This window comes from Macrobrachium rosenbergii, chromosome 23 (genome assembly GCF_040412425.1).
Source record: "Macrobrachium rosenbergii isolate ZJJX-2024 chromosome 23, ASM4041242v1, whole genome shotgun sequence".
In the NCBI taxonomy this organism is placed as follows: Eukaryota; Metazoa; Arthropoda; class Malacostraca; order Decapoda; family Palaemonidae; genus Macrobrachium; species Macrobrachium rosenbergii.
This window is the reverse complement of record NC_089763.1, coordinates 53026156-53049624: the sequence shown is the minus strand read 5'-3', so window position 1 is coordinate 53049624 and position 23469 is coordinate 53026156. Positions and strand designations below refer to the sequence as shown.

The 23469-nt window shown below is 35.7% G+C and overlaps 1 protein-coding gene across 3 annotated transcripts in view; it reads right to left on the bottom strand.

Annotated features, from left to right (window-relative positions):
* LOC136851632 (small G protein signaling modulator 1-like) overlaps positions 1 to 23469 on the bottom strand; it is a 535265-nt gene that overhangs the window by 56741 nt on the left and 455055 nt on the right. For 2 of the 3 annotated variants that reach the window (XM_067126026.1, XM_067126025.1), the window contains exons 5-10: positions 12406 to 12585; positions 10565 to 10632; positions 9648 to 9802; positions 5308 to 5334; positions 2272 to 2418; positions 1239 to 1363 (exon numbers count right to left, since the gene is read on the bottom strand). In XM_067126026.1, coding sequence (XP_066982127.1) covers positions 1239 to 1363; positions 2272 to 2418; positions 5308 to 5334; positions 9648 to 9802; positions 10565 to 10632; positions 12406 to 12585 — 702 coding nt within the window. The remainder of the gene's footprint in view (positions 1 to 1238; positions 1364 to 2271; positions 2419 to 5307; positions 5335 to 9647; positions 9803 to 10564; positions 10633 to 12405; positions 12586 to 23469) is intronic. The other variant, XM_067126027.1, reaches the window with a different exon arrangement.

The following is a 23469-nucleotide window of genomic DNA, read 5'->3' as shown; positions in this document are numbered from 1 at the left end:
ATCTGCTAGTAAATTGTTTCCAATATCTGTGATTCAAACCATAACTAGAACAAAAAGCAGGCGGAGTGGATGTAGCATTTAATAATTTTCCAGCTGCCAGTCAATTTCACAGACATATATCTTCCATAAAGTTAAAATAACTGACTAACCATGTTGGGGATATCAGATAATTTCAAAGATTACTTGTCTATCCTGTAAAGTGATCTACATCCCAACCCTAATTCTTTTACCGCGACAGTGTGGCCAGTCATCCTAACCGAAGGTCGAGAGCAACAGGATACAGGTCGAGAAAAAATTGACATCTAACGTGTCCCCTACAAAAGGGCTTAGTTGGTTTCCTCACTCAATAACATTCAAGAAAAATAATAATAAAAAAAGACGTTCAAAGAGCTCATGTACTCACGTTTTTACGTGATTCATTTCCATGAGATTCCAAGAAGGCAAAACGGAAATTATTTTATTGATATAATATACTCGTATATATACACATATACATGTATATATATATATATATATATATATATATATATATATATATATATATATATATATATATATATATATATATATATATATATACTACTTCTTCTCCTCAAGACCTGCACTGCCTAACTCAAGTTGAAATCATGTGACACCTCTTGAAACAAAACATACGGATATGAACTTCAATACATACAATTCATTTCTGTTAATAAAGAGACAAATACAGGGGGAAAAGAATATGGTTCAATGCAATACAATAAACATGTACGGTAGGGGGCACTAACAAATAATTTTTGACGTCAATTTACTCGTAAGGTTAATTTAGGATACTTTAGACTTTTGTACTGGCGACAACAAAACTAAATTTCCTAAAAAGGTATCATATGAGTAAAATGATTTATCTAGAATTGTTTACAATACTAGGCCAATCAATGTATTCATAAAACCAATTTCAGGAAAATTACAACATTTGATCTTAGACAAAACAATTTACTCGCTGGTTCAATTTTAGGAAAATTCGCACTTCTGTACCGAAGAGAACAAGTCTAAACTTGCCTAAAATCAATCTTATAAGTAAACTGATTTGTCTAGAATAGTTTGGTAGCGTCCTGGTACCACAGGGTAATCACTGGTATTTTTTCACGAAGTAACATTAACTAAACGTCAAAAGAGAGAGAGAGAGAGAGAGAGAGAGAGAGAGAGAGAGAGAGAGAGAGAGAGAAAAGCACAAAATAGCTCCATAAGTCATTCCTCACCTTTTGTCCTCTGTTGTGTCGGGACAACACCCGTTCATTAGGTGATTAGGTGTCCACTTGATAACGAGCCCCTCCGTTGTTTGGTGCAAGGACATGTAGCCAGGCATAGCCTCCATTTGCTCCTTCTGCAAATAAAAATAGTTTTTCCTGAGTGTTCTGGCATGAGAGAGGAAATTGCAATATAACAGAAATATCCCATTATATATATATATATATATATATATATATATATATATATATATATATATATATATATGTGTGTGTGTGTGTGTGTGTGTGTGTGTGTGTGTGTGTCTGTATGTATACATATATGTATATATATAAAATATAATATCCATATATATGTACATATACACACTGGCCACGTGTCATAGGCATTGGGACCTGTCCCCCCACTGGCTGTCGGCCTAAGAAACAGGAGATCAGCGCCTGCCCTATGAGCCTACAGAGGCCCAGGAGGACTTTAACATTTAACTATATATATATATATATATATATATATATATATATATATATATATATATATATATATATATATATGTATGTATATATATATATGTGTGTGTGTGTATAATATATATTTACATAATGTAGCTAAATCTAGCAGAGTATAAAACTTACATACATCTCAAGAATGGAAAGGAAGGGGGGAACGTCCACTAGAATGGGAGAATACTCAGGTGGAAAATCCTCAGAGGAAGGAAAAGATAAAGGGGTCTTACAGACTTGAGCGGGAAGGGAGATAATTAAAATCGCAGCTCAGGAGTTCATGCAAGCGATAAAGGGAATAGAGTTGAAAAAATAAAAGGAATATAAAGTTGAAAGAATAGGTATGACGACGATAATTCAGGGGAAAAAGAACATTATATATAAGCTTTGTGATAAAAATCACCGGAAGAAGTCGCCATCCTGGCTGACAAAGCACCAACACAAAATTATATTCAAGTCGAGCTGAGGTCGTTGATCGCTGACCTTGTCGCCAATTTATAATGGGAATAGCAAGAAAACAAACGATTTTCTCGAGTCCCCTTACCGGCTGGACTTGCACATTATTTTTGCCGTAGAGGAGCGTGGCTTTGTTGTTCTGGTGCAGACTCTCGACGTAGTCTCGCGCGTTGGCAGGAATACAGCGCTGTGACCCAACCAGCTCTTCGCTGCTTCCACTCACTGGCTTTCGGAACTGCTGGGGCAAAAGAATCGGAAATGAAGCGTTATTCATGAGGAACATCATCACTGGACAATTCCAAGTCCCTTTGGTCTGCTAACTGCCAGGCCATCTCATACAGAGCAGCATTCAAAGGAATTATGAAAAATGATTTTGTGTTGTCTACTGTACTCATGTAAGGAATGTGCAGGGAGGAGTTTCATGCCAAGTGCCTTCCAGTATTAACTGAATACTCGATGCTGATATCAATCATTATATTTGCTACCTACATTTACGTGATGTGAAGGAGTTTCACAAGTGCGTTTAAAGATAAACCATGGCAGTCGAGCATGTCTCGAAAACAATCGATAACCAAGTTCAGCATTAATCCAATAGCTTTAACATATCACAAGAGGTGCTAAAATCATGAGGAATGTAACTAGTTACGATACATGATACACAAATTAAATCTCACAAATACTACTGCATAATATCTCGTGTAAAAACATTGCACTGAAGTTTGCTGTCAGTCGTAACTGCAATTTTTTATATATATACATACATACATACATATATATATATATATATATATATATATATATATATATATATATATATATATATATATATATATATATATATATATATATATATATATATATATTCGTCTCCAACGCCACGTGAAGCAAAGGGCCTCAGAAATTCTACCACTCATAGTTCTTTACCAAGTAGGTCTGGGTCTCCCATCTCCTTTGGTGTCCACAGGAACCCAGCTGACACTATCACGTACTAGCCAGTCACTCGGGGGTTGTGTGAAGGACACGACCAAGCCATCTCCATCTCCCTTTCTTCATTATCTCATCTATATAGGGAATTTGAGGGCCTTTTCTTATCGCATCATTTCTTATCACATATGCATCTGGCTACTGATATTCTTCTTAAAGCTTTATCCTCAAACCGACAAACCTTTTAGAGGTGATTTGTGGCCGTATAGCAATGCAAATCGTACAAGACTTACGAATATCCTTACTTCCGTGTGCATTTTCATTCTATTTGGTTTCCAGATTGTATTCGGTCTGCCCAATGTGTGTGTGTGTATATATATATATATATATATATATATATATATATATATATATATATATATATATATATATATATATATATATATATATATTATATATATATATATATATATATTATATATATAATATATATCTATATATATTATATATATATATATATATATATATATATATATATATATATATATATATATATATATATATATATATATATATATATATATATATAAAACAGGTGGTTAAGAATAAAAGTACAAAGACTGCTAACACATTCATACTTTAGTTTCTGGATCGAGGATGAACCCTCTGTACAGGTAACGGCCACTTAGTGCCATCAGTATAGCACAGAATGTACTTGAACAGACTGCACCATTCACCTCTGTTTTTCACACTCTCGCTCTCTGGAATTAACAGTCTTCTGTTCCAGTGCCCCTTCTAAGCCACTTATCTTGCACTTTCTCAGTCTTTCTCTCCTCTTTCCTCCAACATTTAAATTCTTCATCCTGTAGTTGTGCATTCTCCCTACGTGACCAAATCATCCCCAAAAAATCTCAGCTTTTATCTACATTTCTGTGTATCTCTAATTTTTTTTTTTTATCTTTCCATACTTTCTTACTACACATCCCTTAGACCAAAAGTTTATATCAACAGCTACTTATTTTATTCATTCTATTCAGCATCCATTCCGCTGCACAACCATAAAGGAGAGTTGGTTAACAATCCCTTCATGCATTGCAGCTTTGGCTTCCACACATACTCTTGTTCTCTTCCAAATGTTTTGCATACACCTGCTACCTTCCTTTCCTTGCGTCCCGTACCCTCACATTTCTCCTTGACCTTTTCCTACCATAACCCGTTACATTTACCACCAAACTGATTGTGCAAATCAATTGGCTTCCATTTTTTCGCCATTTATACTCCTGGTATCTATTCCTTCATGACCTCACACTTCCTTTCACTTAAAAGTTTCTCCTCTTAACAGCACTCATTTACGACGTTCCTTGCAATTTGTTTATACTATCCCTGAGGTCACTAAAATCACTCCTCACTCTACTCACTTTTCTCTTACCTCATCATAATTTCGTGCGCATATTTCCGGCATTTTCCAGACTTCTTGCCTCACTCCCGCCATAAAGATATTAAACATGACACACAGCTTTACTGTTCGCAAATTTCAATGTTTATGCAATGATTTGCAAAGAATATCACTGAAAGAAACATAATTCGTATTAAAAAAAATTCTAGCGAAGAAACCTAATTTGCCACATAAAAGATTTTAAGACGATACGATGATCATTTATTTTTCAGTTAATGCGACACTAAGTGACCATTCACTAAATTTTGGTGAATTAACACTCCATGCTAAACTTCTAAACGTCAGAGGGGCATCAGGAAATTCAATTAAGATCCGAGTAAACGTGTATGTATATGCATATGTATATACATATACATATACATAAACATATAATACATATATAATATATATATATATATATATATATATATATATATATATATATATATATATATATATATATATATATATATATATATATATATAAGATCCGAGTAAACGTGTATACTCATATATATATATATATATATATATATATATATATATATATATATATATATATATATATATATATATATATATATATATATATATTATTATGCATATATATACATATTTATATAAATAAATATATATATATATATATATATATATATGCATAAATAATATATATTGTAAACTAGGATGTGTACACGTATATATACGTATGTAGGTATACATACACATAAACACTCCTATGCATGTAGGCATGTCAGTTCAACTTACTTTGGACTTCCCTCCTTGAGTTGCATCCTTGAAAGAAGCAGAAGAGGAGACAAAAAGAAATCAAATTTGGTAAGGAAGCATCTGTCCAGCTTCGTATCTCAAATCACACAAAGGAATTTTCAGGTGTCAAAACTGCATAATGCAAGGAATTTCTAAAAGGTCAAACTCAGATACTGAAATGTAATGCAAATGATTAAAAATTGAAATAAAAGATACGCAAATCTACCAGTTTGAGCTGGGCAAATCAAAACAAGCTCTCAGGCAATCACATATTAAATTCATACTGAAACCCTGGAGTGAAATGGACGTTACAGTCTCCATTGCCTATAATACGAAGCATTGAAGCCAGCTTAGTAATCATCTATCTATTAATAAGTAGCTGCACTATCATGCAAATGATACAGTGCATCAATGCACCTTGATAAGGCCTTCAGTCCACTACTCCAAGCCTTAATCAGTTCTCGGGATGCAGCCTGCGCTAGTGACAAATGGACGAATATATACACGCACAAAGAATAATAAACATGAAAAAACAGCTGAAAGTGATTACAGAGATAAAAGACGAAAGAGCAAGGGAAATAAAGATAAGAGCTGCGTGATAGGCAACGCAAATTTTACACTGTTACACTATTTTTGGATCATAGAGCACTTTTCTATCAGAGGAAAACATTTTATGCGTGGTGGGGGGGGCAAGGACCAGCGATAATTACAGTTCCCTGCAACCTCAGCAAACATCTACAATTTCCTATTGGGTCGATCCCTCATTTGCGAACCTGATAAATCTTTCACAAGGCTGAGCATTCACTGTCACTGATAAGTAAATTGCGTGATTTACAGGACGCATTAACGACAATTTGACAATAACCGAGTAGAAAAATCAGTGAAACAAAACCTCTCAAAGCGAACTAGTCTCAGCGTTTGTATCCTGGCATCAGCTATGAGCCCGTACCGAAAATTTATGCACGATTTATACAAACATTCAAGTAGAGACCCTTTGAAAGAAAAAATTAAAGTATTTACAAAGACAAAACAAATAAATCTTCAAGTTTTTGGCTGAGTTGGCTTAGATGTTTGTGGGTGGTCTTGTTCCATATTTCACCATCAAGCTGTTATGATATACGGAGGTAACACATATAGGAAAACGGCCCTAAATAACTTTAGAAAACTCGTGCCATTCTTGGTAAAAAAAAAAAATCATCTATCATGCTACAGGCAATAGGCACTACTCTTGATGGCTATTTAAATTCAGGCAATTTGTTATTACCTCGAGTCAGGTCAAATGGCCTTTCAATCAGTGCCTATTGGAAATGCCTCTCAGTCCTTCCATTGTGTAAGAAAAACTGCCTACCTGGGCATATTATATTTCTCGTAATTTTAATCAAGTCTGATAAAAATACTATTCAAGAGGGATTTCTTTCCCTCAACTGTAAATCACTGGACGCCTCTTTCTGCCTCCTGCTCCCCTTTCTTGTTCATATCTTGATTGAGCACTGGATTGTTTGTCCCACTGGCCTCTATACGAAAATTCTAGATATTATTATTGAACCATAAAAATGTGAAAATAAGTATGGAAACCTTTTCTCAGGGTGCTAGCAGGGGGAGTTCTACTGAGAAGCCTGCGCATCTGCCTCGTAAAATTGCCAATATCGATAACGGACGACCTGTTGCTTAAATCGAACAGGTTATAACAGGTGTTCGGAATAAACCGAAAACCCGTTGTACTCAAATATTCTTCTTACATTTATCTTCTGGTCTGTGAATCAAGTTAGACATTGTCTCTGATGATCAAGATAACAGACTGCCTTTTCCAGACTTCTACTTAATTCAGAAAGAAAGGCGGTCAACGGCTGCCCACACCTCTTTTATTAGAGACTCACAAAATGAAAATCTACTCTATAGCAACGACAAAATCCATTTTTAATGAAATGTCCCTGCACCTTTACTAACACTCACAATAAGTCTTTTTACATTTTCAACATGTGACATTACCTGCTGTGTTTTTACGCAACAAAATATCTCTCTTATACTTTCCTAAAGACATAAACTTCTGTCGATACCTATTCAAAAATTAAGCCACGTCTTATTTTCCACAGGATCTATAGTCCGTGCCTATACCAAATACAGCTCGTTCTTCAACTTCCGTACAAAAAAAAAAAAAAAAAAATTACTCGGCAAATTTTGGCTGCACATAATTCTCGTAGTCTTTGTCAACTCCAACAAGGTTAGTAACCGAAACTAACTCCATGACTACTTTTTAAGGTTCTGAAGATTCTTTCAAAAGTAACTGACATTACATTGAACTTAATAAAACATTTCTTTGTTAATTGGCACTGAACCATCTCTCGATAATTGTTCTGTTCACGAAGGCATTAATATTCGAGAGAGAAGGGTAGACAAATTGACTGTAACCATTATCCACAAAAGCACAATCAAATGCTTGAATTGATCGTAAATGAGTGTTTCACGTTCCTAAACTTTTACTTCAAGTGTAAGGTGTATGTAAAGGTATATCGGTTTGGTTATTCTTCATAAGATATTTTGATATACAAATGCAAGTGTGGTGAAGTACTAACCATTGTGGCAGCTTAAAATTAAAATAAAGTGCATGAAACCGGTATACAGATTTTATGTAGATACGGTTCTTATTTAGTACAATATTTCAATGGAGTAGACCACGCCTTCGGTACACCTGCTAGTTTTTTCGTTCTAGAGACAGCGCTACTCAAATCTCGGTGCTGGAATGCCTAGAGTTACGGACATCATGTCGATAATGGCCATATGGTCTCGCGTACAAAAGGAAAAGTGGGAATTCGTTTACAGGACCAGTGTCACATGGACCCATAGAAAGTACGCCTCTACCTTAATTTCCTTATAATAAACGCTAACACTTAATGTATAAAATAAAACATTTCGTTCGGTTACGCTTTCAACGCTCATACGACTACTGTGTATTTGTATATTCATTCATTTACTAATTTCTGCTATGCCTTAATCAGATACGATCCAGTTATTTTTCGAATGTTTTGAAAACACTGAGTTAAGTAAGGCTTTTCCCTTTCTAAAAATGAAAAGGTACAGCGTACTTGACAAACAGTGTTCAAAATTGAGCAAGCTTTCTGAAAAAATGTCTTGCCTCCAGAGGTCTTTCACTGTTGGCTCGAAAAACTCTCCCAGTCCACTTATTTCAAAATGCTTTACAGGCTTCCATGACTCATCTAAACTATTATTATTAAAAGGATTCCCTTCGTTAATTCTTAAGCAAATGGATGGTACCAAAAATATGCATTCACATTTTATACCTAGTGTATTACACTGACCGACTCTATCGCCATTTCTGGTTATGTCCGAGTAAAAACGGTTAAATAGAGCAAAAAAAAAAAAAAAAAAAACTGAAACACCGCATCGATCGGGGTTAGTTGAAAAATGTGCCAGAGGAGAGAAAGGGTGAACATTAGAAATGCATTATCGAACCTCTGCCTCCTCAAATACAATAAAGCGTCAAGCGGCCTCTGAAAGTGTACGAACAATTTTGCTTTGAAGTCATCCTCGCTTCCTAGACTCATGAGAGGAAAGAAAAAGGGGTCAGGAAGAAATAAAAAAAAAAAAAAGAGGTAAAAGGACGGTGTAACGCAATATGAAGTTGAAGAAAAAGGTAAATGGAGAGGTTTTAAATTAATGAATAACGATGTAGACAAAACAGAGAAGGTACGAAAGGAAAGCTACCATTGATATCAATAACTCATATTATCATATAGATATATGTTTCTGTGTGTTTGTGTACGCACGTGTGCGTGTGTGTGTGTGTGTGTGTGAGAGAGAGAGAGAGAGAGAGAGAGAGAGAGAGAGAGAGAGAGAGAGAGAGAGCGATGATGTTCTAATCCAACTGGTCTTTTGAAATCCAGACCAGCTGTAAATCGGGGTCCACACTGTCGCTCTCAATAATTTTTGCCAAAGACGCTTTTATGGAAATATGAAGTACACCTCATACCTCTGCATATTATATGAAATGAAATCTTGATATTCGATTGTGATTTGCTTAACAAGTTCGGGAAAGATTTAGTAACGACATCCCTTGCAGGTGTGGATTGTATCCGTGCTTAAATAGAAGGCGGAAGAGTTTTCACACTTCATGCACTCTGTCGACTGTGCTCATCACTAAAGGTCAATTTATTTCGAAATCGGTGAATAAACGTAACTTTCACATAACGAGAGAGAGAGAGAGAGAGAGAGAGAGAGAGAGAGAGAGAGAGAGAGAGAGAGAGAGAGAGAGAGAGAATGGTGGAAAAATATGAAATGAGAAGGAAAACGGTAGCAAAAGGCGATTTGACTGAAGCCCTTACGTGCAGACCGGGCCGGCGATGGGCCGGGGGGGTGGCAGGACCTGAGAAGTGACCGGAGGAGATTCTGTGTCTCTGGACGAGTTCGTCGGCAGGAGGATCGGTCCACAGGTGGTCAACTGTCTTCATCCTGCTGTAGTCGAGGGCACAAGGTCCCACTGCAACGAGACATTACATGACTTAAGTACAATGTAAATCACAACAGTTCTCTTTTAATTAACGATTTCACATAAATAATGATCTACCTTTTCTCTCAAATATTAACATTATTATTATAATCAGTGTTTGTCAACATACTTTTGAGTTAAATGCAGGAGGTTTCGTATAACTCGGAATCCTTCTAACAAAAATAAACTATTAAAATTAAGGGACGGGAATTCTACTAAAAATCTAGATATTTAGAATTTAGCTTATCATATTAGCTTAAATTTATACTTTGGCTTTCCTGGAGCATTTCACTGTACATTTGCACGGACAGAAAACTGCTTTTTTTACTCTGATACCTACACAATATTCCTTGCCTTTTCTATAAAGCAATGAATAGTGAGCAATTAAGCTCTATAAAGCAACTAAATCTTTGTGTATCACTTACTCTCTCTGCACTCAAGTTCAATGTAAATCACCATCTGCATTTATTAAGAACCTTTACTGGTAAATGTAATTCGTAACCAATATAAAATAGCAACTAACAAATGAAACTGTAAAAAAGAGACAGAAAATAAAAAAACTACGAGGTGACAAAAAAAAAGTTTAATGAAAGCGGGGTGCAAGAAAATTGGTTAGAACATCAAGCCAGTAGAAAATATTATTCATTTGAAAAAACAAAGCTAAACAGAAAGGAAAGCTAAGATAGAGAGAAAGAGAGAGAAGAGATAGAGAGAGAGAGAGAGAAAAAAAAAACAGGACATAACTAAACTCACCTAAGAGTGAACTTAAGATGGTTCCGTAGTCGGGATCAGCAACCAAGGAATCTTTTTCGTAATATTTGCTGCAAGAAAAAAATGACATGAAAGCTCAGCTGACAGTAAACAAAAGCTGAAAGCATCATTATATCGTTTACAACATTGTTTAAAAGCTAGGTACGACAAAATGAATAGGAATACAAAACTGATTCCAGTACATCAGTCAAAAAAAAGTTAAGTATACCTTAGTTTAACCAGACCACTGAGCTGATTAACAGCTCTCCTAGGGCTGGCCCGAAAGATCAGACTTATTTTACGTGGCTAAGAACCGATTGGTTACCTAGCAACGAGACCTACAGCTTATTGTGGAATCGGAACCACATAATAGCGAGAAATGAATTTCTATCACCAGAAATCAATTCCTCTTTATTCTTCATTGGCCGGCCGGAGATTCGAACTCGGGGCCAGCAGAGTGCTAGCTGAGAACGGAACCCACCCTGCCAATGAGGAACTTAGTACATCAGTCAAACTCTGGAAATTGGAATTTCCGTGAAATGTGGTGTTTGGTTTTGTTGCGAGGGTCACTTCAAGACAGAAAACTACACAAAAATGACTACATTTGTTGCGATTTTCATTGGGAAAAATGAACAAATTGTGCATCATTCCAGTCTTCTACGACAAATTACAAGACTATTTCATAAAACCAACACATTCACAGCAAGAGGAATGGAGAGAGAAAATGAGGATATGAAATGCCCTCGGTTACGCTGCTTTCAAGTCTATCAAAACACACTTCTCATTTTGCTCCCAAAGCGAAAGCAACTGCATAATCTCACATAATCCCTTAATCTCCCGACTCAATTATTGTTTTTCACTTAACCGAAGACCATCTCTGACTCTGTGTCAACATCGCGGTAATGGACTCCCAAGATATCTCGGTAGAGCTAATCACACAAATCACTGAAAAATGATGAAGCACTTCTAAACTTTTGAGAACTAGAACTTGTGGGTTCTCGTATATCAGAGGCGTAGATAGAGTGTGTGTGTGTGTGTGTGTGTGTGTGTGTGTGTGTGTGTGTGTGTGTGTGTGTGTGTGTGTGTGCTTCCTGATATTGTATGTGACTCGCAGAAAAAATAAATTACATTAGTAGGACTGCAGTAATTACCTCTGCCATTTTTATGGTTATGAGAATAAATGTAATTATATGAGACCAGAACTAATCTCTCTCTCTCTCTGCAGTTTTCATAAGCCTTTCAAACAAAAAATATTCGTGTAATCATATCTTTCACCACATTCTCTCTCTCTCTCTCTCTCTCTCTCTCTCTCTCTCTCTCTCTCTCTCTCTCTCTTTCTGCAGTTTTTATAGGTCTTTCAAACAGAAAAAAATATTTGTGTAATCATATTATCTTTCACCACATCTCTCTCTCTCTCTCTCTCTCTCTCTCTCTCTCTCTCTCTCTCTCTCTCCAATTTTCCTAGGCCTTTCAAGCAGAAAGAAATATTTGTGCAATCATTTCTTTCACCACACCTCTCTCTCTCTCTCTCTCTCTCTCTCTCTGTCTCTCTCTCTCTCTCTCTCTCTCTCTCTCTCTCTCTCTCTCTCTGCAATTTTCATTGGCCTTACAAACAGAAAAACATATCCGTGTAATCATATCATAATCATATTATCTTTCACGACATCTCTCTCTCTCTCTCTCTCTCTCTCTCTAATTTCACGGACCACAAAAATATCCAACCTGCGCTAATCTTTCTCTTTCTTTGTGCTTCCATTTCCTACTCTCCAATTATCCATTTCTTCCAGTCTGAGAGCATAATTTAACAGTATTCTGTTGGAGGGAAAGAGAAAAAATAATCTTACTTGCTATTCTGTACGAGGTAGTCGATGATTTTGGCGAGCACCTTCTCGAAGAGAGCCACCCGAATCCAGAGGTATTTCGGACTGGCTCCCCCCGACCCGCTACACATGGAGCCAGAGTTTTTCTTGACCAGAGGAGGTTTGCCAAGGCGGGAGGCCGAGTCTCCGCTGCCACTGCTGCGTCTGTGGAGATGAGCGAATGGCCAAGCGATCGTCAGAATTCTACTGTATATAAACAAATACTTTAAATACATCGGTCATTCTCTTCAAATGAAAAATGCATGCATCTTCATACATACTAATATATACTTACATGTAGTCTTATTCACTCAGACACGCACATACATACATTATATATATATAATTATATATATATTATATATATGTATGTATGTATATATATAACCCATATTTGTATATATAAACATATATATATATATATATATTTATATACAGTATATACATATAAACATATACGCAGATTTACGATTTACTTATCATATAGGAAAACTTATAAACTGCACTGTGTTTGTTTCGAACTCACAGAAGAATATTAAAAAGTAATCTACCTTGATGCCCTGGGAAAAATCTAATGATTAAAAGGTATTAAAAAGGAACAAGAATAACTGCCCTGTCCCTCAGGTACACCAATCCACAGATTGCATATATCGAGTAACCATAACTGTATATTCAGAAGACGCCTCATTAAGTTAAAAAAAAAAAACCTTCAATATGGGAAGTAACAGGTCATGCAGCTAATAAAAGCACATATACAATTAATTTACGAAACAACTGAGAACAATAAAGGACCCAAAACAGTCTGTCAAACTGGAATTCACATAAAAAACAGAACTTGAATAGATCGAAATTTTATGTATTTTAAAATGATTTCCCGGAAGGGTTCTTTAATAAAACTATGCATAAATAACTCTGGGAACCTTTTCTTTTAGTTATGCCTGATTAGTAATACTTCAAAACCATTCCGGTTAATCTCCTGATATTGATAAATAATAATTTACGAAACAGAAAACCTCAAATAAACTCGTTATAATGAGTTTACTCTAATAAGCTGTGAAATAACGCTTGTATTACATTTTGCCTCCTACAGTGATTCAAATGGCAAATATCGAAGAGAGGCCACATCGTAACAAGGCAAGTCTTACTCCAATCTGCGTTGTGTTGGTAAGATACACGACCACTATAAATGATGCTACATTCCTTTTATTAGAATATTTTCCTCAGTACGCAGAACTTTAATAAACATCCAAACAATTATAACTTGCATGTTTACACTATCACATTTTCATTAACAATGACAGAAAATATTGGGCGAAACGAAATTGTTAAAGCAAATTTCAAAAACGTAAATGACAAGATGATGTTTATAAAGGATGAATACTGATGTCCTAATTTTCCCTTGATTACTTTTCTGTCTGTATAGCATGAGAACCTTGTGCTGAATACGGAACACACCACGAACATGACCAAAACTAGCAAATTGTTTCAAAGAATAAATTAAAAGATTGTGTCCGACATAACATGCTTTTGTTCGTCTGTTAATCTCACCTTTTTAGTTGCATTTCCACACTGTATGGGTGAAACAAGCATTTCTTAATAATAACTGTATTTAGTGTACTACCCAACGTGTATGACAGTAGAGAATAATATGTAAAAAACCTCGTCTAAATGCCCTTGACATAAGATACTATTAAAATACCAGCACTACTGCTTTTATTAATGTTATATAAATTATAACAATAATCTTATTCTGTGGACATTTTCTATTGTGGCAAAGGGGACAATTTATTCTCAAACCTTCAGGTCCGCAGAGAGCCTCGAAGAGCCTCCTGGACGAGGCAAGAATACGCCTGTCACGACCAACAAAGAGCAAACAGAAAAATGAGCGCAGATTCAACTTAGTTCGCATTCACAAATGCAAAAAGGAACAAAATTCAAAGAGCCCTTCTCTCGAGAGACCTCCTCGGGAACGATACTGAAAAAGTTGAGGAAAAATAACAAAACGCTGAATGCCGGGTCGCTGGGTCGCTTTTTCACTCGCAGTCCTTGATGGTGCAAAGCGTTGGTGCGTTCTTTTTTTGATGATTTCGCAATGGTGTGAGGGTTTCGTATACGCAGATGTTACAGTAGAGACGGATACTGAATGTTGTCCATAAAACAGTGCAGGAGATTCTGATGGCAAATTTATTTCAGAATATACAATAGTAACTGAATAACAATTTCTCTTAAATTTGACTTCTCGTAATGAATTCAAACAGCAACTGAATAATCAACGGCCAAAAAGCAATAGAAAAAATCTACATTTACTTTCTCTGGACAGCGACCCTCATTCTGTACGCGCTTATCACTATTGGCGGTGTATAAAAACAGACAAATAACAAAGGTGACAGTTACCCAACATTCGCTGCACTGAAAGATGTTGATACATTTCCATTTTAACTTCAATGGCTAAGCTTTACAAGGGCTTTTGAATTGCTGTATCATATCTTTTTACTCTAAGTCACCCAACTCAACCCAAAGGAATACGTAATAGGATATTTTTCAGTCCAATGACTGATATACATTTTAATTAATATAAGCCATGACTATCTTTGCAAACCTTTCCATTTAACAAAATAGCGCCACATGGAAAATTCATCTTGCGATCTTATCATTTCATTGCGTACTACGAACCCTACCGTGGGTTAGCACCCCAGGATGAAATGAACCAAATAGGGAGTAAAATGTATACACTAAGATAATGTTACAATTAAATAAAATATGAAATATCTCAACACCAACCTAATGTATCGTTATGTACAGAGAACGCTTGGTTCTCACTCTACGGACACCTGATGCAGACAGGCAGCAAAAGGAGCACAGTACAACAAAATAACAACTAATAAATTAAACCATGAGCTGATCATATCATTTTGAACCAAGAACACACTCCCTAGGTTCATACCCCTGAGGCAGAACATGATGCAGAGAGCTGTTATAAGGTTGACACTATGATTATGTTACAACTATTACCTTAAAACTTTAAAAGAAATAATGGAATACCAGCATCCCAACGCTGACCTCATCATTTAGACCGGACTCCGACGTTTAAAAAACTGAAATATCGAAATTGCTAACACATCCCTAAACAACATATTTACATGAACAAAATGTCTATTAAAAGGGGGCCACGGTTCGTCAAAAATTAAAATAAAACTTACGACAATATTTCTTAAAGGAAGACATAATGAAAAAAGTACAAAAGACTAAAAAATTTGACCATCAGAGAAAATGTTGTTTCAAGTACAAAGAAAATTTTCTTATTACGTCTGGGGTATTTTTGTAAAGAGCAAACACTGGGAATGTTTGAATAATACATAATTATGAAGTCCGACATGACTGCTCATTTGCAAATGATCAAGGACGATTTCTCTAGCTCTAAAAATCGGAATCTGGTACATCGTGGATGAAGATTGCATGAGAGAAAGAAAGCAAATACTGGATAAAAGGAGTGCTAGAAAGAAAGGGCTACATCATACGTAAATCAGCAAATGTAGGGGAAACCAAATTACTGTGCTGGGATTTAACACAGAGTATGAGGTAGCATAAACATTTCTGAATATATATATATATATATATATATATATATATATATATATATATATATATATATATATATATATATATATATATATATATATATATATATATATATATATGTAATTGTAATAGCCACAATGCCGTCTTAACTTCTCGAATTCTTCGCGCTTTTTTTTTTTTTTTTTATGCTTGTAACTACAAAACCGTAAGATCCAAGCGCAAGAAATTGAAGTGACTGTGATTGCCGTTTCCCGCGACCCGGCATCACAGTCACTTCAATTTCTTGCACTTGGATCTTACGGCTTTGTAGTGACAAGCATGTCCCCCTCCCCGGCCCCCGAAAAAAAGCGCGAAGAATTCGAGAAGTTAAGACGGCATTGTGGCTATTACAATTACATATGTATCTGGTAAAAGTGACCAGTAGATTCTGCATATATATATATATATATATATATATATATATATATATATATATATATATATATATATATATATATATATATATATATATATATATATATATATGTATTCCAGTAATATAAGTAGAACAAATGTGGTAAGAAACGTTATGGAAAATAGTAGAAGTCATCATAATTCAAAATTATAATACATATATGCAGCATAATTACTTTAATTTGAATAAGCTTACAAGTATACTAAAATGTCATTCACAATACATGCAAAGATTTGTTAACAAAAATAAACAAACCCTATTATACACTTTTTATATTTTCATATTTGCATGTTTGGAATTATGTTTCGTTACTATCTACACGCTTATATATATTTGTAAAACTATTTTAGAACACGAACTGAAGTTTCAGTAATAGCTTGTTGATGAATAACTCGTTTAACACTTCAGTTGCAAGAGCTGGATTGTTTACTCCCGACTAACTTTTATGTTTTAGACTTAAATGTTTCTTTGTGTTTACATTTGCTCTCTAGGCCATTTGCATCTGGAAAGGAAGGGAGGCCTCCCTTCTGAAAGATAATAAACGAATTTCCATTATTTCATGTTACTGGTGGGTATTCTTCACTGTTATGAAGAAATACGTTAAGCTTTTTTATTGTGATATATATATATATATATATATATATATATATATATATATATATATATATATATATATATATATATATATATATATATATATATATATATGTATATATATATGTTATGAATTATGATACATAGGTGTTTCAAATTAGAGCCCCACCCTCTACAGCATAAACTAAAATTGATATAGGCAAAAACAAAAAGTAATTCAGAACAGGTATTTATTTAAGTTTCTCTCTGAGTATTTGATATTTTGTGTGGCCTCCATCTGCCTGTACCACAGCCTGCATTCTTGAGGGGTATGATTTCAGCAAATCACAAAAAAGCTGAGACTCAAACTCCATTTCCCTGAGCACTTCAATCACCTCTCTTCGCAGGTCGTCGAGGCTTGGTATACTATCATAGTTCACTGTGCGCGCTTCAACACGATCCTTCAAGATACTACCAATGTTTTCACCCACATTAAGGTCAGGGGAGCTACCTGGAAGTTCACTTGACGAGAATAAATTGATATCACTGTTTCGAAGCAGCTCCTGTGTCTGAAGAGCCTTGAAACATGGTGCCTTATCATGCAAAAATGTGACTTCTTTAACAGATAACACATTTTCAGGATCTTTGAGGAAAGGAAATACTCCACCAGTAAGCACAGTTTCTCTGAAGTATTCGCCATTCCATGATTGTCCTTTTTCTTTGATGATCCACATTAACCGCTTGGTTGTGAAACAGAGAAAAATTCCCAAACATTCAGGAAATTTCACAACTTAGCGATAGCGCAAGTCATTATTGTTTTCATCCAACTTTGCAGCCAAAATTATGTCATTTTTATGATTTGGCTTCCTGACTGTGTAAGTGAAGAATTCATCTGAAGCAGCAACATGGAGAAAGTCAGCTTCATCCCAATCTTTAATAAATGAACCACAAAACCATGCACGGTCTTCTCTCTGTTGCTGAGTGATGTTGGGCTTGCTGATAACATGAAATGGCTTGATACCAAATTTTTTCAACTCACGATATACAGCACTATAACTTCTCTTCTTTCCCCTTTTTGTTTCTAGTTCAAGCGCCAATTTACGTAAAGACTTTCTTGGTCTACCCACTGCCCCAGCTATGATGTCTTTAGACTCCTGAGAAAGGACTTCAGGCCTTCCAAGATTCTCACTCTTTTTGCGATGACAGTCATATGGATTTTTGTTCCAGTTTCTTTTAACAAAGGATTCATCTCTTTTAATGTATTTAGCTATCCAGGAACGTGAAGTGAAAGATGCGCCAGCATCCCTGGCCTCTATGAAGGTTATAGCCCGGATTCGGTCAATCCATCTGATTTCCTCCGAGTCGTTAGTCATGGCTGTATCTAACTCCGTCACTCAGTCTGAAAAAACAAGAAATGTAAAATGAAAAATAGATTAATAGAAACTTAAAGTAATGTACTTGGAGATAGGCTATAGCACAAAACTTCATAACTTTCCATTTGTCGTGTGGGGCCCTCTAATTTCTGAAACGCCTGGTATGTATATATATATATATATATATATATATATATATATATATATATATATATATATATATATATATATATATATATATATATATATATATATATATATATATATATATATATATATATATATGTACATGTATATATGCTTAAAAAATCACAGTAGATGCACGTGACTTCATTGTATAAGAGAATCCCACAGGAAATTGACAGGCAGAATTACTGAATTTCTGCCTGCCATTTTTCTGTGGGGGATTATTTATATATATATATATATATATATATATATATATATATATATATATATATATATATATATATATATATATATATATATATATATATATATATATATAATCAGTGTAATATATATATATAATCAGTGTCAGCAAAACAGAACATGACCCTTCATTTTAAATCATATATACTTTATTTATTTTCAATAGACTTATTGTTTCTAGTTTTATATTTTGTCACTATCAGCTGATAATGACGATCATGGCGCCTTATCCAAATATCTCAGATAAAACCTAAAGGGGGAATCTACAGTAAGTATTTACGCGAGTCAGCTATCTGGTTCTCCACCATCATATGGATATAATTTTGATCCTCCTGCTCCATCTCAGAATCTAGACTTTCGAGTGACAGCTGGCTAATGCTTTCTCGTTAGTCTAATATATTTCGGGAACATCAGTTTGTTCTTCCCTAACTGACTGGATTTTTCATCTTGCACGTAAGATTGCTCAAACAATGGACATTTTTTCTGTACGCACAGTAGCCCACACATAGGCGTCCCTAGTTCCACATGTTGAAGCAATGGCGTAAGTCTGCCTACTGCATCGTTTTTATAAACAAAAAGCTTAATAGTGGAAGAAGAATGCTTTCTAAAGCCGCCCACTCGTTTTTCAGAAGATAATTTACATACCCTAAAAAGACTAACCGTTTTATTTTTGTTGGGTTTTACAGTTTTACGAGTTTAGTAGGTACACGAATGCATTAGTTTTTAATGGTCCTATTAGAAGTCGGATGTAATAATAATAATAATAATAATAATAATAATAATAATAATAATAATAATAATAATAATAATATGAAAAACAACCCAGCCCCACTAACGAGAGATCTTCTTAAACAGACGAATGTGGTATACCGATTCAAATGCCCAGTACGTGGATGTCCCGGCGCCTGCATCGTATGGCCACCATGAAACTGGCGAAGAGAATCTCCTGTCATGCTCAAGAAGGCGGCGTAAAAAACCACATGAGAGATGCCCACAATGCTAGCATTACAAGGAATGAAATAGTGGGGAATAAAGAAGTGATCGGAAAAGCCCCCGAACAAGGAGCCTACCGCTGCTGGAGGCGCTCTTAATACAGCAGGAGAAGTCCTTCTTAAATACCATGCAAGAGGTATTCCTCCTGCCTACCATCACTAGGCGGCCTATTACTTCTGTAGCTGACAGACCGACGCCAGACACCGCAAGAAACGACAATCCCGAACGTGAAACTCACAATAATGTCGGAGATTCTGCGAGCCCCCCGCCGCCCAATCAGAATATTCGCCGTGAAATACCAGAAAATAGCGTCGCACACCAGCCCCGCCGCTCAGCAAGGCTGCAACAGAGAAACCATCAGCGATAAATTTTTGGCTTGCGAAAAAATCTCGCCAGCCAATAAGCAGCACGAGCGTTTTCTCCTGAGCCAATCAGCGGGCAGCAGAATTTAACGTCCCCCCCCTCCTCATGTAAAATAGCAAGACCCACATCAAAAGCCAGTCTACTCCCGTCTTTTAGCGTGACCATGCTCAGTGGAGCCTGAGCGAAACATGCCTCGATTAACACCGAAGAAGACTTTCTCCTGAACGACAACTCAAGAGAAGACGCTTTCCTGAAAGACAACTCAAAAGAAGACGCTTTCCTGAAGGACAACTCTACGGAATATGAACTCCCGATTTCAGTATCCTGTCACTGTTAAACTGCGTTCATCGGAAATAAACTATCCAATTTTGCAACCTGCTTTCCTCTCCAAGTATGACCAATATCGGCGTGTTACTGGCAGAATGCAGTAACCTAGAAAAAGCAATTATTAGTAAAAAAACAGAGAAAACTCTATACAAACTGAATGCTGCTGATGCAGCTATCACTTTTAACACCACTTGTACAGTATAAAAGAGGGTCTGTTACCTACTTATAATAATAATAATAATAATAATAATAATAATAATAATAATAATAATAATAATAATATCACCGCCTTCTGAAAGAGAAAACCAAAGAAGACGACCAGGCACCACGTAAAACAGACCAGCGCTCTCACTGAGACCAAAGAGCTCATATACTGTATGCTGGAGCTTAATTGGTAACTGATCTTTGAGCAGCCAATGTGAAAAGAAACCTAAGCACTAACAAGAGACAGAATTACGTACATATCCGGCACGAAATAAAACAATAAACAGAAACAAGAAAACTAGAAAAACAGATACATTAGAAAAGAAAGACAATTGACAGTAAAAACAGGTGCAGCTACACGTAGACCCCTTTACAGGAGAGTTATTGCAACACGTACACTTTTCTACTACAGCAGAGGGGCCGGTAATAACGAAAATTTACGCTTCAAAAGATATTGATTGCATCAGCTCAAATGTCTCAAAATTAAAAGCAAACAAAGCATCATTTCCATAGTTCACTGAATCGGCTCCAAGTGAATCATGAACGTCACTAACAAAATGGGGTAGATGGAATATAAATAATGCCTTCGTTAAAGAATACGGCGGAAAATAATAATTCGATCTCTCTCCGAGAGAGAGAGAGAGAGAGAGAGAGAGAGAGAGAGAGAGAGAGAGAGAGAGAGAGAGAGAGAGAGAGAGAGACGAGAATCCAATAATTAGCATTCTGAACGAAAATACTATCATATACAACGTACATATGTAAGAGCAACTCTCATCTTAATGTCATTTTATACGTTAATTATTTTCCGTCACGATAATTCCCCATTTTCCGTTAATTAATCGTCTTTTGAAAACTTGTTATAATATGAAGTACACTTATCACAATATAATTTTGTAACACGAAAAAATATCAGAAAATCGGTGCAAAATAACTTGCCTAGCTCTATTATACCTGAGAGAGGTTTTACACTTTTCGGTCTTACTTTGGCCACTTCTTTTCGCATCCTGATCACCCTGGTAGAGTAGCAGACTATCGTTAGGCGTTTCTTAACTGTTATATGTATTTCCCAAATTTAAAGCTGTAACGTCTAACAGTTCATCACACGCCCTGCTGACAAAGAAATCAGAAAGGCACAAAATGTGAAATTATATGTAATTCTTATGTAAACTGCCAGTCTAGGTAATAAACATGTGTCTTGGCACCCCTGCTCTCACAAAGCTACACAGTCTATGGCTGGCAGTTTAAAAATTGAAAGAAATAATGATTTTCGACACCAGGAGTTCTCTTTCATTGTCTGGCCAGCTTCAAAAAAATCTGCTGGAATATTACTTCGTCAAATGACCCCTTTGCTACCTCATTTCAATTCAGAAGAGCAAATACAGCGTGGCTTTCACTACCAGGGTGATAAAATTGATAACTGGATGAAGGCAGCCATCAGGAAGACTGGCAGGTTGCTGAGCTCTCGCTAAAATTGGTTCAGTTTCCAAGAAAAAAGAGCAACCACGCAGCTAAGCCTAGAATTAAAAAAGATTCTATGTATAAGTGTAAGCGTGTGTGTTTTATTTCAGTGCATTTGAAAAAATTAATTAGCCACTTGTATAGCTGAAGGTCAGAAATAGAACAAGCGAGAAAGAGAAAGAGAGAATAATTACATTATAGCATTGCTTCTCTACCTTTGAAATCAATAACGGAATTAAAATTCCATTATTCATTACAAATCTGTTCTCGCTACTTGAAAATCAAATTACTGTAACTTGTAATCTCAATCGATGCGTCAAGCGTTTTGCTTTTATTTAAAAAAAACAAGTTTTTCCAAAAATGGTGCGAATGCTAAAGTAATAGCTATTCCAGTACTTTACATGACAAACGACGCAGAGTTTTAATTACTGAGGTAGTTTCAGAGAAAAGCACCCTAACGGTCACTGTCGCAACCATACTTTAACAGCAGAATTATGCAGCAAACTTTCGCCAGATTAACTGCTGTAAACACCTACATAAAATGTTCATCAGCGATGCACCGAACACCCATAAACACACTGCGCCATTCACCCTTAACTTGCTTCCAATCTCGCCTCTTGGGTATTAAGATCCTTTCTTTCCGATACTTCTTTCACACAGTCTAGCCAACCCTTTCTGAATTATAGGCTCAATTCACAACTTACTGTTGGCCATTTTTTCCGCATTGCCAAACCATTACAAAATACTTTGATCCATCCTGTAGCTACGGTAACGTTTTTCCTACCTAACATAAAAACGTTTTTCCTTTCCTTCGTATTCAACAACCACACTTCACTTCCATAGAGGAGAGCTTGATCAATAATACTTTTTCACATACCCAATTTGGCTTTCATAGACAATTTAAGTCACCAATGCTGTGACTTCTTTCACCCTACTTTCATTCACTATTTTTACTTCTGAATACTTATACGAATCAACCTCTTCCATTCTTCCATCTTCCTGGTTTCCACTGATAATCATAACATTTCTCTCATTCACATTTACTCTCAACTTTCCCCTCTATTCAAAACTTCCAAACTCAGGAAACATCGACAATTTTGCACTTAGTTCGGGTTTCATTTTCTTACTCCACAACTTGTACGTGCTTATACCGTCCTTTCCCTGAATTCTCGTATTACTCCATCAATAAAGAACTCAAACAGTCCCGGAGGCCTAAGATTCTGTTATGCTTACTTTCATAGCAAACCAGTCACTCTTCTGCTATCTTCTAACACATGCTTCACCCCAGGTATA